The sequence below is a fragment of the Poromitra crassiceps genome (genome assembly GCF_964638095.1).
Source record: "Poromitra crassiceps genome assembly, chromosome: 1".
NCBI classification, from domain to species: domain Eukaryota; kingdom Metazoa; phylum Chordata; class Actinopteri; order Beryciformes; family Melamphaidae; genus Poromitra; species Poromitra crassiceps.
This window is the reverse complement of record NC_139623.1, coordinates 35,866,653-35,882,455: the sequence shown is the minus strand read 5'-3', so window position 1 is coordinate 35,882,455 and position 15,803 is coordinate 35,866,653. Positions and strand designations below refer to the sequence as shown.

At 40.1% G+C, this 15,803-nt stretch overlaps 1 protein-coding gene across 1 annotated transcript; it reads left to right on the top strand.

Annotated features, from left to right (window-relative positions):
- Nucleotides 1-1,149: 1,149 nt before the first annotated feature.
- On the top strand, nucleotides 1,150-10,596 carry LOC310782162 (uncharacterized protein; the record flags this gene model as incomplete). The annotated part of the gene is made up of 6 exons (XM_083642852.1): nucleotides 1,150-1,165; nucleotides 3,394-3,525; nucleotides 3,885-4,053; nucleotides 4,206-4,364; nucleotides 4,554-4,670; nucleotides 10,284-10,596. 6 exons carry the CDS (start codon nucleotides 1,150-1,152, stop codon nucleotides 10,594-10,596), a joined length of 906 nt encoding a protein of 301 aa, XP_083498978.1.
- Nucleotides 10,597-15,803: the final 5,207 nt, after the last annotated feature.

Sequence of the window (15,803 nt, the reverse complement as noted above, 5' to 3'; positions counted from 1 at the left end):
AGTTAAAACTGAAGAAAATGCACCAATGCTTTGTGACCAGGCCTTCTTCATGGAGCAGAGATCTGATCTAGCCAAAGACATAAATCCTCCACAGGGGGGAGCTACTGCCAAACGCAACATTGATAAGAACCCATCTACAATTTTTTTGCATGATGTATCTAGAACTGAAATAATTGATATAGTTAATAATTTCAAGAATAAAACATCTACGGATGAGAATGGCATAGACATGACACTGTTAAAAAAACTTATTAAGGAAATTGTTGACCCCTTAACTCACATTTGCAACCTATCATTTAATTTGGGTACCTTCCCGAATGAAATGAAGACAGCCAAAGTAATCCCAATTTTCAAAGCAGGTGAGAAACATTTATTTACAAATTATAGGCCTATTTCATTACTTTCACAATTTTCCAAAATCATTGAGAAACTCTTTGTTGCACGACTGGACAGTTTTATTGATAAGCACCATTTATTAATAGATAGCCAGTATGGCTTCAGAACCAACAGATCCACCTCAATGGCACTTATAGAAGTAACTGAAGAACTAACAAATATGATAGACAATGAACAGTATGCAGTGGGAGTCTTCATCGATCTTAAGAAAGCATTCGACACCATAAACATGACATACTATTTCACAAATTGGAAAGATATGGGATTAGAGGGGTAGGACATAGTTGGATAAGGAGTTATATAGAAAACAGAAAACAATTTGTACAGATGGGTGAGTATAGATCATTATGTTCTGATATTTTGTGTGGTGTGCCGCAAGGATCCATACTCGGCCCGAAATTATTTATATTATATATTAATGATATAATTATGGTATCAGACATACTTAAATTTGTTATTTTTGCGGATGATACCAACATCTTCTGTTCAGGAATGAACCTTCAGCAATTGTTGAAGGACATCACTGCAGAATTAGGTAAGCTGAAATTGTGGTTCGATCTTAACAAGCTCTCATTAAATATTAGTAAATCAAAATTTATTCTGTTTGGCAACAAACAGGTACACCCAAACACTCAAGTTGAGTTAAAAATGGATAATGTTGGGCTTGAAAGAGTCAATGAATATACATTTTTGGGAGTTATTATCGACCACAGGCTCAGTTGGAAACCCCACATAAACCATGTGAGGTCGAAAATGGCGCGAAGCCTTGGTATCCTAAGGAAAACAAGACACTTGTTAAATTTAAGATCTTTATACACTCTTTACTGCACTCTCTTATTGCCGTATCTGACTTATTGTGTTGAAACCTGGGGAAACACTTATAAAAGCAACCTAAAACCCATTTCTGTTATGCAAAAAAAGGCTATAAGAATTGTAAATAATGTTGGCTACACTCATCACACTAATAAACTGTTTTTCTATTTAAAAACATTAAAATTCCCGGACTTAGTTGAACTTAAAACAGCACAGATAGTTTATAAAGCAAGAAATAATTTTCTCCCCAATAATTTACAGAAAATGTTCAGGGATAGAGAAGGGAGGTATGAATACAGGGGGGAACCAAATTTCCAACAGCCCAGGGCACGTACTACTCTAAAGAGCATGTGTGTTTCAGTCAATGGTGTGAAACTATGGAATAAACTTCCAGAGGGATTAAAGAAAAGCAGGAATATATATCAATTCAAAAAGAACTTAAAAAAAAATAAACTTGACATGTATGACCTCATTACATAGGGCTAACATCCGGTGGGATGAGTTGTAGGTATTGTTCTTTCCTCTATATGAATTGTTTACTTAGATTATATTACTTAAGTTATTGACCATGTCTCATTTATTACTTATCTTATATTCTTTATCACAAATTGCTTTCTTTACATTAAGTGATTGTTCATTTCTTAGCAACAATCGGTTACAATTTGTTATCTTTTATTTGTCACTTAGCATTAATTGTAATAGAATGGCACTGTTACTTGTCTTCTATCATGATTGATTGAGCATTAATGAGTTGTTGTAAGTGGGTAGGTTACCATAAGCCTATGGCTTCTCACCTATCCTTTTCGGTTGTTTTTTGTTAAACACTCGAAATAAAATCATTCATTCATTCATTCATTCAGAGAAGAATGAGGCTACAAACACAGGTGTAATCAGACAGACTACTGCTTCTCCCATCAACCTCCAATCGCCTTGTCTGCCTGTATAAACAGAATGCATCCCCCAAAAGAAGACAAAAAATAAAAATAAAAACAACAACAATAGAGAACAAAACAGATATTAATTTTGTTATGGTGGTCTACTTATAGCAGTAGACTATTCGACTAATAGTGCAGTATAATAGCAGTAGACTATTGAGTTGAATGCCTGGAGCATATCATATTGCCCCCCCCCCCCCCCCCCCATTTCCAATAGTCCCTATCTGCAGAGCCAGAGACCGAGCCAGCAACTCATCTAACTACCACAGATTTACCAACCACAGTAATACCAACCTAGGTATTCAGCGCCGCCTATCGAGTTCAATGATAAAATGCTACTTTTTGTCCATGTAGGCCTATTACAGGTGTGGGAGGTTTTAGAGGGGTGGGAGAGGTTAGGTTTAGGCGTGGGGGGTGGGAGAGGTTAGGTTTAGGCTTAGGGTCTGGGTTAGGGTTAGGTGTGGGGGTGGGAGAGGTTAGGTTTAGGCGTGGGCAGTGGGAGAGGTTAGGGTCTGTAGGCCATATTGTGACTAGCATTTTCGTTTACTTCCGTTCCCACGGCAGGGGCACTACACACTTTTTTCTCCATAAAAGAGATCTATAGGTAGAAAGTACAAATAAAAAAGTTCTACTCGTGTTATCCTGCAGTATTTTTATAATCAGTGGTCAAAGACGGCACTATTTCTTACTAGGCGTACTAATCTGTGCAAGGGAAGTGGTGTGGTTTTGGTCACGTGGACCAATCGCGTAGCCGCTTTATTCCCTTGCCGTAATAACATTAGAGCCATGGCGACCACCAGTTCAAGCAGCGAAGAGGGGAAAAAGAAACCAAAACAGCGGAAAAAAGTGCGTAAAAGCCGGGAATCAAAGGACTCCAAACGATGCTATATGCACTTTTTGTCAGTACAGAATGAGGACGTGCAGGATTTTACCCAGACAAGGTGGGACACTTAGGTCTGTCGTCAAACAGTGGCTTTGTCTGGACGGCGATAGTAAAGATATCGCTGAAACTTTTAAACATTGCGTGGACGTGGATTTTGACCATGTTCCCGAGGACGCTGGATTTCACGCGACGTGTTACCGTCGCTTTATTTGTAAAAGACGTTTGGGTTTGGCTGAGAAACGCTGCACACAGATGGTGCAGGGGGAAGAAGAAGAAGAACCAGATGCAGCCGCAGCCTCGGACAGCATCGGCCCCGACGGAGCCACGTCTGAAACCCCCCACGAAAGAAACTTCGGTCTCGGACAGGTTTGCCCGTCCGTTCTGCTGGCCCTGTCCTTCCAGCCATCTGCATCATTTGTAAAAAGGTGGACAAATATATTACTGTTGGTGGAAAACGGAAGAAGGATCAACTTTCACAAGCAGAGACAGTGTCTGCAGGTAAGCGACCCCCCCCTCTCTCTCTCTATCTCACTCACACACACACACACACACACACACACACACACACACACACACACACACACACACACACACACACACACACACACACACACACACACACACACACACACACACACACACACACACACACACACACACACACACACACACCCACAGAGAGAGGGAGCATTTTCTTTTATTGCCTTGATCTCCTTGCCCCCCCCCCCCACCTATTTTTTCTTGTAATAACAATACAATGGATAAAAGATACAAAAACAAATGTCACCCACTTTTTTTTTTATTATAAAATGTGTGATTTGACAGTAAAGCTGATTATAACTTTTTTTTGTTTTCAGGCCAGTTGCGGAAGGCTGCTGAGAAGAAGGAAGACTCTAGCGTTCTTTTGCATATCAAAGACAAAGACTGTGTGTCTCTGGAAGTGCGTTACCACAGGTCCTGTTACAGAGAATACACAAGGTCCTTGTCAAAGTCTACGGCAACACATACTGCAACCACAGATGAAGTGTGAGTTATTACATTGCATTAACACTGCACATTTCAAAAGTAAGGCTTTGACCTACAACAAATACTATTTTGTCTGTCTTTAGATACAATGTTGACAGCAGACCTCTTTGCACATGTTAAGTATTTTTTTGTCTGCGTGTGTGTGTTTTCAGAAATGAACAACCCTTTGCTGCCAGCTACAAGATATTCTGCGAACGAGTCATCCGTCAAAGGATTATCGATAAACAAGAAATCCTGAAAATGAACCAACTAAGGAAGAAGTTCATAGACATCGTTAAGAAGAATGAGGATATTGATGCTTCAGACTACAGGTAACTGTGTCCTTGACAGTTCAGTAAACAAAAAAGAACCTCTTTCATACTGAAAAGTTTCCATTTTATTGATTTATTCGCTCACAAGAAAGGCTGACAGTATGTTTAAATGTATTTGTTTCTCATTGTGAAAAAAATCCCTTTATTTATACATTTGTGCTCGTCTTTTTCTATATTTTCATTTTGCAGGCAGGATAAACTGAAAAAGCGGTTGGCCCGTGATTTCCCCCAGCTGGTGTTTCACAGCCCTGCAACGCGCAACATCTCCGAACTGGTTTTTGTTGAAACATTATCAGCAGATACACTGTTAGACAGGCTACCGCATCCATCAGACACGACAACAACTGAGTCAACCGAGGTAAGCCAAGCTGAAAGTGACAATGAACACACATCTGGACAAACTACAGAGCACACAAGGACACTGTACAGTGCAGGACTGATATTGAAGAGACTTGTGAATGAAACTCCCGGGATGAAATGCCCCTGGCCTCCCACAGCAGAGGATTTGAATGTTCCGTCAGATGGAGCTATTCTCTTCGATGGCATGGCAGTCATTCAAGCCATTCGTTCCAAACCGGCTACCTTTGGAGAATTGGCTGAAAACGTACTACAGTATGTGCTCAAATTAGCTCTGCAGCACAAGTGTACACGGATAGACTTTGTTATTGACCAGTATCCAAAAATTAGCATTAAGAACCTAGAGCGGTCACGTAGGGCTGGGGTCGGTACACAACGGGTGCAAATCTATGGACGGGATCAAAAGGCACCAACGCAATGGAAAACGTTTCTATCAGATGGAACAAACAAAGCAGAACTGGCAGAATTCCTCTATGTTGCATGGCGAGATGCTGACCTCACCATTTTGGGCAGGGACCTCAGCTTGTACATAGCACATGGAGAACTGTGTCACTGTGTTTCCGTAAAAGAGGGTTCACAAACTGTCACTGCTGTTCAAGAACTGACATGTGACCATGAGGAATATGACACTAGGGTATTTGTACATGCACAGCATGCTGCACAAGAACACCAAACTGTAGTCATCAAAAGCCCCGATACTGACGTGGCAGTGATTGCTGTAAGTCTGCAGAGAGATTTACAGTGTAGCTTGTATTTCTTCACAGGAGTAGGCAACAGAACGAGGATCATTGATGTGGCTAAGGTGTCAGCAGCTCTTGGCACCAGTGTTTGTTCTGCACTCATTGGCATCCATACCTTCACAGGTTGTGACTCGACCAGTGCCTTTCATGGCAAGGGCAAAGGGAAGACATTTTCTCTTGCTTGCCAGAAAGAAGAATACCTGACTGGGTTCACAAATATTGGCAGCAGTTTTAACCTTGACCAGTCAACTTTCAACACACTGAGCAAATATGTGTGCCACCTGTATGGCCAATCATCTGCCAAAAACGTGAACGATGCAAGGTACAAATCATTTTGTACGGCATCATCAGCTTTGCCAGAACTGTCCATTCCCCCAACAAGTGATGCTCTCCACCAACATTGCAAAAGGGCAAACTACCAAGCAGCAGTGATGAGACGTTCTCTGACTAGTAGGATGTGTGCTCCTTCACCCATTGGCAATGGATGGGGCATGGAGGATGGGGAGTTAACAGTAACATGGATGACTAGAAATCCTGCCCCTGATAGTGTGTTGCAGGTAGTCCACTGTAATTGTAAAAAAAGCAAATGTGAAACTGGAAGATGTTCATGCATGTCTGCAAAACTGTCTTGCACTGATTTATGTCACTGCCAGGACTGTGAAAATGTGTCAAAGGAAACAGAAAAAAGAGGTACATGGGATGATGACTCTGATGAAAGTGATAGGGATGAGTAACCCAACATGTTACTATGTAGGCCTACTACTTGTTTTGTTCAAGAATTATTAAATTGTTAAAGAATTGCCACACTGCCTACATCCAGTTAAATGCAATGCATAAAAATGCAAACAGCACAGACTACTTACACAGCCAACAGAAGGTTTTATTGTGATGCATTTGTATGCTATTTTGTATTTTCATATATTTCCTTGGCGGGGGGGGGGGGGGGGGAAGTACAAATGACAGATGCTGTGACACTTTGTGGTACTTGAATAAATGTTTCATACCATATGTTGTAATAATTCTGACCTCTAGTACTTTAATTTTTAGTCTTGTCCATTTTTTGCATTATTCCAATTTAGGGGGCGTGGTAACATTTTGATAGATTTTCTGCCATTTTGGTCCAAGGTGCCCTGATTTTCTTTTCTACCTTTCATTACACAGTAGGTTGAGACATTTTCTATGTATGAAACATAAGCTTTTGGCACAATTTACTGTGGAGGTTTCATTGTACTGTGTGGCAAACACTTAAGTTGAAGCATATTCTTTAACAAATATGCTACATTTCATGATCTAAATTCACATATGAGTAAACTAAAGGCACCAATACTTGTTTCAGATGTTAAGTATATGCATTTTAGCATTTATGACATTTGAGAAAGATTTTGTGTTGCCAAAAACACATTTTACAAGCAAAAACAGCAGCACAAGATTTTCGTTTTTTGGTTATAAACTGTTTATACATTTCTGGCTTGTGACAAAATACTGCAGGATATTATGAGTAGAACTTTTAACCCAAAGTCCAGAAGGGTATTGTCTATGAAAAAATGCATTGAATGAGTAGTGCCCATGACATGGGAACGAAACTCATTTTCTAAGCACTTTTTCATGGGTCCCAACACGGCCTAATGATGACTCTGATGAAAGTGATAGGGATGAGTAACCCAACATGTTACTATGTAGGCCTACTACTTGTTTTGTTCAAGAATTATTAAATTGTTAAAGAATTGCCACACTGCCTACATCCAGTTAAATGCAATGCATAAAAATGCAAACAGCACAGACTACTTACACAGCCAACAGAAGGTTTTATTGTGATGCATTTGTATGCTATTTTGTATTTTCATATATTTCCTTGGCGGGGGGGGGGGGGGGGGGAAGTACAAATGACAGATGCTGTGACACTTTGTGGTACTTGAATAAATGTTTCATACCATATGTTGTAATAATTCTGACCTCTAGTACTTTAATTTTTAGTCTTGTCCATTTTTTGCATTATTCCAATTTAGGGGGCGTGGTAACATTTTGATAGATTTTCTGCCATTTTGGTCCAAGGTGCCCTGATTTTCTTTTCTACCTTTCATTACACAGTAGGTTGAGACATTTTCTATGTATGAAACATAAGCTTTTGGCACAATTTACTGTGGAGGTTTCATTGTACTGTGTGGCAAACACTTAAGTTGAAGCATATTCTTTAACAAATATGCTACATTTCATGATCTAAATTCACATATGAGTAAACTAAAGGCACCAATACTTGTTTCAGATGTTAAGTATATGCATTTTAGCATTTATGACATTTGAGAAAGATTTTGTGTTGCCAAAAACACATTTTACAAGCAAAAACAGCAGCACAAGATTTTCGTTTTTTGGTTATAAACTGTTTATACATTTCTGGCTTGTGACAAAATACTGCAGGATATTATGAGTAGAACTTTTAACCCAAAGTCCAGAAGGGTATTGTCTATGAAAAAATGCATTGAATGAGTAGTGCCCATGACATGGGAACGAAACTCATTTTCTAAGCACTTTTTCATGGGTCCCAACACGGCCTACTGGGTTAGGGTTAGGTGTGAGGGGTGGGAGAGGTTAGGGTCTGGGGTCTTTACAGTTAGGGGGTCTCCGAACCTAACAGTTTGTTTTGCTACATTTCCGTAGCATTAAGCTAACTTATGGATATTTGCAGTGGTTACCGACTCACACTTTAACTAGAAACCAGGTTTGTTTTAAGGTTAAACACTAAAACTTGATTCACATTCAGTCCACCTTAATTACTTTGGGGCTTCGGGCATGTGCAGTGTGAATGAATAATCTATTTTATATAGGCCTAGTCCTTTGTCATGCAATTCGCTCGGCGGCATTGTTGGGAATGACTAGTTTGGTAAATATGTGGTAGCTAGATGAGTTGCTAGCTGGCAGAGAGGGACTACTCCCCATTTCTGCTTCCAGTCCTTCCAGAATCCTCTTATAATGCAATAAGCAAACTTTGCCACAAGGTGTCACTGTTCAAACTTGAGTCATATAGATCATTACAGACATTTTATATGCACAGGAGGCAAGCATTTTACGATTTTATTGAGATGGTGAAAACATCCATGTGGTCTTATATGCTTCTGACCAAACGGAAGCTCTTGAAGAGAGGTCTACCAGGTTTGAATATAGCTAGCCTACATAAATTAAAGTACTGCAGTGTAAATGCCCTTCCTTCAGACTCCTACAGGTCCCCTTTAGATTATAATTAGGTGATGGTTTATGTGTTGTTTTTTGGCTTTTATTCTGTTTAATTCATTGTGCATTTTAATTTTTTGTTCTGTTTTTATTGTAATGTAATGTGTTTTCAAAAGTGCTATATAAAATATATATATATATAAACGATATAAAAAATTATAAAAGTGATGAAAACATTCACACCGACTTGATTCAAATATATATATATGAAAACATTCTGATGTTCAGTCTGTCTCTCTCTGGGATGCAGCTCCAAACCTCCAGACAGCTGCTTTGCTTATCGTTCAAACTCCGACGCTGAGACGCTGGTGACTTGATTGTTGCAGCTTGCGCGTTTCTCGTTGGAAATGCCAGCTGCAACAATACGCCCCGTCACACCTGAGAAGAGCTCTGTTTCTGCGTCCCTGCCTGCCACTGACCCAATCCCTCCACGAGGCATTGGCTTGTTTGCAGTGTTGCCAGATACCGGTGTCATGCCGAGTTTTGCACCCCCGCCGAGAATTGCATCCCCACCTTCCGGGAGCATATTGTAATGATTTATACGGAAACTTAACTGTTCAAAAATGATATAATTATCTGGGTAGACGTGATCTCCAAGGCAGGGGTCTGTCCTGGCTCAGGAGACCGACTTTGATGCATTAGATCCGCGTGGAGGTGACTTCCATGCTTGGGGCTCTCTTCTGCCTCATGGAAGCCGACTTTAGTGCTTAAAATCCGGGTACAGATGACCTCGAGACCTGGGGATCTCTCCTGGCTTTATGGAGGGGGGTGCAAATCTCGGCGGTTTGTACCTGCCGAGATTTGCATCCCTGTTTTTAAGTTAAAACAGCCCCCAAATATGGTGGGGGTGCCATTCTCGGCGGGGGTGCAAAACTCGGCATGACACCGGTATATGGTGAGTTTCAACCTCCATTTGGTGCTCCAAAGGGCCACAAACCTGGCAACCATGCAGTTTGTTTGACACCGCAGTGAGGGAATGCTTTTGACATGATTGTATTATTTCTATCAGCTGCAGCCGCGAGCCGCCAATGAAAGAGTCTATAGAGCTGCCATCGTCTCGCGAGCCGCGCAAAGAGGATCTAGCGTTCCTTGTACAATTTACAGCATTTGTTTTTTTGCACAGCCTGTGAGGTCATGTAGTGCTTATCACTAAAACATTTAATATAAAAAGGGTAACACTACATGTAGGCTATATCATTCACTGGAATTAAAAAAAAATGTTTACATAGGCCTATATGTCATATAACTGAATTTATAGAAACAACTCACCAAAATTGACTATTGCACAACTGATTTCACACAAAAATTCCACGAAGGACTCCATCATGCAGACTACAGTACTGAAAGGGGCCGATGAAGTGTTTGTGTCTGTATTGATTTAATACAATCATCCAGATCAATAATAATACTGATAATGATAATGATCATAATGATATAGCCTAATCAAAATCCATTGATTTAAAATGAAGATTTGAATATGTTTCACCATGCATTGGAGAGGAAGAGAGATATTCAATTCTAATAGCCTATACTAGAAGAATGTGGAGGAGCAGCTGAGACTGTGAGGAAGAAGAGGCCCTCTGGTGCCATGGATCAGCTGTGAGGAAGAAGAGGCCCTGGTGCCATGGATCAGCTGTGAGGAAGAAGAGGCCCTGGTGCCATGGATCAGCTGTGAGGAAGAAGAGGCCCTGGTGCCATGGATCAGCTGTGAGGAAGAAGAGGCCCTGGTGCCATGGATCAGCTGTGAGGAAGAAGAGGCCCTCTGGTGCCATGGATCAGCTGTGAGGAAGAAGAGGCCCTCTGGTGCCATGGATCAGCTGTGTGGAAGAAGAGGCCCTGGTGCCATGGATCAGCTCAAGTCCTGCTTATGGGCGAGGGAAATGCAAGCAATAACAGCAACAGGCAGGTAGCTACAGATGCCCCCTCTAAACCTGGTGAACTCCAAATGGGCCTGATTTGAGAAGAATTTGAATTTGCATCAGATTGAAAAGGTGGGTGAGTGACTTTTTCACATCACAACATGGAGGGTGAACCAAACCTCTATTCTTCCTGGCCGTGAGATGTTTTCTGTGCTGCAGGTTTTCACAGAAAGACATTGAAAGAAAGCCGTGTGGTTACGCAGAAGGAACGCTGCCAAACCCCCAAAGGGCTTCTTCCTCTGCACTGCTGCAGCTGGCAGCAGATATCGCTCAAAATTAGATTGTTCATCATACTGTGCGTGTTCCACCCAGCAGTGGTTTAAGTTGAATTTGTCTGCTATGTGGATCATTAACAGCTAATAGCCACTAATGATGACTTGTCTGTCAGCTATTTATTCTTTTTATATTCTTTTTTAAATTTCTTTCCTGTCACTGTCCAGGCTTTGCACAGGAGAATTGGTAGTACGACAGCCTGGTAGACCTTCAGTCTGGTATGTACAGTATGTCAGACAGGTAGGCTATTGTCCTGGTGGCTGCACTAGTGTATATTGGCCTTGCTGAGGACTTCAGTGTCAGCGATTATGTCCTACCACAGCTCAGCTGGAGATGGTTCAGTTAGCTGGCATGACTCTGGTGGTAGGTAGACTGTCCAGCCTTTACACAGGAGAGTTGGTAGTACGACAGCCTGGTAGACCTTCAGTCTTGTCTCCTGCTTGATGGGATTTCCTGTCGGTGCCTGGTGCCTAGGTGCGCTATCTCGTCGACAGAGCCTTTCTGTGTGGAGTTTGCACGTTCTCCCCGTGCTCCCCTGGGGTTTCCTCCAAAACATCAATTAGCCTATTTCACATCCCACCCAAATCAGCCATTTTGTGTCTGAAAGGCAGTAAGTAAAACAGGATCCTGTTTAGCCAAAAGCCTGTTTCAGTCAGTGACTCCTTCCTATGAAAAAGGAGCCAACAGGAGCTTTAATCAGCGTGGGCTTTAGACACAAAATGGCAGATTTGGGTGGGATGTGGAATAGGCGTACAGTATATGTAGAAGCATGCAGAAGATTGTCATCTGACCAGCGGCGGTTGAAATAAGTTGGTCCACGGGCGCTCCATTGCAGCTGCCCACCGCTCCTGGCCTGACCATGGAGGAGGACGAACCAGGATGGGTCAAACGCGGAGGACACATTTCACTGTGCCTCTAATTGTGTGTGTGTGTGTGTGTGTGTGTGTGTGTGTGTGTGTGTGTGTGTGTGTGTGTGTGTGTGTGTGTGTGTGTGTGTGTGTGTGTGTGTGTGTGTGTGTGTGTGTGTGTGTGTGTGTGTGTGTGTGTGTGTACTGGCTGCCATGCACATGTGTGTGTGCATGTGTGGTGTGTCGTCTGTGATGAAATAAAGATGGGGTTTGTCTGTCCGGTTTCTTCTCTTCTTCTTCCTTTCCCATACAAGGTTATCTAGACATACTGTATAACAAGGTTATCTAGACATACTGTACTGCATAAGCACATTTCATACAAGGTTATCTAGACATACTGTATAAGCACATTTCATACAAGGTTATCTAGACATACTGTATAAGCACATTTCATACAAGGTTATCTAGACATACTGTATAAGCACATTTCATACAAGGTTATCTAGACATACTGTATAAGCACATTTCATACAAGGTTATCTAGACATACTGTATAACAAGGTTATCTAGACATACTGTATAAGCACATTTCATACAAGGTTATCTAGACATACTGTATAAGCACATTTCATACAAGGTTATCTAGACATACTGTATAAGCACATTTCATACAAGGTTATCTAGACATACTGTACTGCATAAGCACATTTCATACAAGGTTATCTAGACGTACTGTATAACAAGGTTATCTAGACATACTGTACTGCATAAGCACATTTCATACAAGGTTATCTAGACGTACTGTATAACAAGGTTATCTAGACATACTGTACTGCATAAGCACATTTCATACAAGGTTATCTAGACGTACTGTATAAGCACATTTCATACAAGGTTATCTAGACATTTGTGGTCATCAACAGCTAGCGAGATGGCTGTAATGATGAAAAGACAAAGTGTTGATGAAGGAAAGTTGGCCTGGTCTGAAATAGGCTGAAATCCCATGATGAAGTGACAGTCAATGACCAACAGATTAGGAAATTATATTGCCACCAGCCAAATACTGCAGAAATCTGTAACTGATTTGTGGGACTGTCCAAGACTTTGGCAAGACAGCCTAAACACCAAGCCCAGGATCATTTCAACCTTAGAAATGGTTTTCTATCTTGAAATGGATGAAAAAGCTAGTCTCCTGCTCGGCCTGCATTAACACATTAAGAAGGCATGAATCTGATAGACTGGATTGATCACAGGAGTGGCTGTGATCAGTTTTAGCCAGTAGATGTCAGTGTTGGTAATGATCTGTAGCCGCCTAATCCTCAATCTCTGGTCTGTATCTTGTCATCAAGTTCTGCTGCCGGGGTTTTCTTCATAGAGATGAATGTGTTATGAGTCCGGATCAACATTTAGTTTAGAGTGTGATGTATATCAAACATTTCAACATGTTAATTAAATTTTCTTCTTTTCATACAATTCACATTTTCTTATTTTTGACAAAAGCTTTGGTTTCTAGAGTGAGATTCCTTTGCACACCTTTTGAAATATTGTGAATAATAATAATAATAATAATAATAATAATAATAATAATAATAATAAACAGCATCAAATAACAGTAGCCTATTTAACACATTGTGGGTTGTTTTGATAAATGAATAGCCACTAAGACAAGACAACAATCTGTTTGTAAAATTTACTTTAACATAGTACAGTTATCAAAACTCAATCATGTATAATATGCATTTATATAAGAACAACACTTTAACAAAATCATAATATTATACGTTTTCCCTCATGGAATTTTTGCTGGTAGCCTACAACTGTCATTATCTCAAATCTACTGTAAGCATTTTAGTGTTAATGTTCGTTTCTTCTTCTTCTTTTTTCCTCCCACACACAACACAAGCATGCGTTGGCATGACGGCTTCCAATATTTGCATTGTATTTTAGTACTGTACAGTTTTTGTGCTTGAGTGTATCCAATTGATGAAATTTAATGCTTATTTCAATACTCATACATTTCAAATCGATATGCTGCTCCAAAATATTATGTAGCTCCAAAATTATTAACATAAAACATGCATTTGGTTAAAAGCCAAAGCCAAACACATTTAACATTTGCCAGGATGATTTTATATTGAACATGTATTTCTTTTACGTGCATTTAATGTTAAATACCTGACTTGCTTAACTAAAGGATTAGTGTGTTTCTTCCATCACTGCTAACCATTGACCTTAAATAACTTTCAACTGTATAAGGGTTGTTTTGTTGTTTTTTCCTCTCAATGTATGCTAGCTGTAGCTGATACACACACACACACACACACACACACACACACACACACACACACACACACACACACACACACACACATCTATATATAGATATAGATATAGATATAATTTATTAATTATGATTTATTTATTTCTATATGATATATATATATATGTGTGTGTGTGTGTGTGTGTGTGTGTGTGTGTGTGTGTGTGTGTGTGTGTGTATATATATGTATATGTATATGTATATGTATATATACAGTATATATATATATATATATATACACTGTATATATAGATATATGTATATAGATATATATATGTATATAGATATAGATATAGATATATAGATATATATATATATATATAAAAGATATATCAAATTTGCCCTCGGAGATCAATAAAAGTATTCTGATTGTGATTCTGATTTCTATAGATGTTGTATGCTTAATTGACATTAAAAAAAGACATGTTAAGACAGTGTGATGTTTTCAAGATATTGAAGTCATCTGGTGGGAACCGGTAATTAATAACATTAATTACAGTCACAAATGCAAACAGCATGACTCACACATTACAGTAAATAGAATGAGCTGCCACATGGCTGATGTAACCAGTTAATTCTTTGCACATTCACCAGATCCAGCTTTTTGCCATTTAACAAACACATTTATGTTATTTCCTGATGTGTATTTGGAAGTTTCCATCTCTGTTTTATGCCCTTCCATCATGGCATCTCGAGTAACATTTAATCAACAACTAGTAAGGTCTTTGTCGCCTGTCGGTCTCCCTCAGAAGCAAGCCAAAATTAATTTGGAGATCCTCCTCGAGTCATATCTGGATGCCCTCCTTTCATCCCCCAAGGTTCAAAGCCAGCGCTGCGCTCACTTCAAACAGCCGTCACCGAGTGCCAATCACATCCCCCTCCACAAGACAACAAACCCTACAGAAAATGTTCATCAACCCGGGCCAAGCATCAACAAAGTAAATAAAAGAAATTGTAAACAGATGCCATAATTTACAACATATGGATAAATAAGGCAGTAGGCTATGTCATCTTTCTCTTTTCAATTCGGCAGTTCAAACCCGGTCCAAATCCCCTTCTTCTTCTTCCTCCTCCATCCATCCATCCATCCATCCATCCATCCATCCTTCCTTCCCAAACCCCTTCTGAGTCGATGACTTCATTACATGCTGCCGTTTTTTCCAGCTCGGAGTGGAAGTCCGTAAACCGGTCTAGTTAATACGGGGGTATAAATCATATTGCTCGTGTTGCCTTATTCAAACAGCCCGAGACCAAAGACCTTTTTACCTTCATCTCTGTAGGATCAGCTGCTACATTCAGCACTGCTAAAAAGAGTGTTTTTTTCATGTAAAAGATGTGTAATGGCTCTGAATTTTCCACTCCCTCAAAATCTGGATGGGCTTCTTGCAGTCAAATGGGACGGCGAAAGAAACGACAGATCCAGAAGGCTAAATGAAACCATTCAATAATTTTTTGCCACAGTCCCAAAGTATCAATATGGAAGTCACTGGTGCGGAGCAATTTGGTTTCTGCGTTGTGAACTGAGGTCTTTCATAGCGAGCCACATGAAATATTTATGTAGGGCGGGAGTCTTTAGTGCAGCAAAATCTCTAACAATACATCACTGAGTTAAGAAACATTGAGAGACTTGAATATGGGGGCAGTGAGTAATGTATTATCATTGGTTAAATAATTGAACCATTGAGTGAATAAACAGGCATTTTCTTTTATTTGCTACCAAAAGATTCAAGAATGGGAATAAGTCCTGCAGCTCTTCA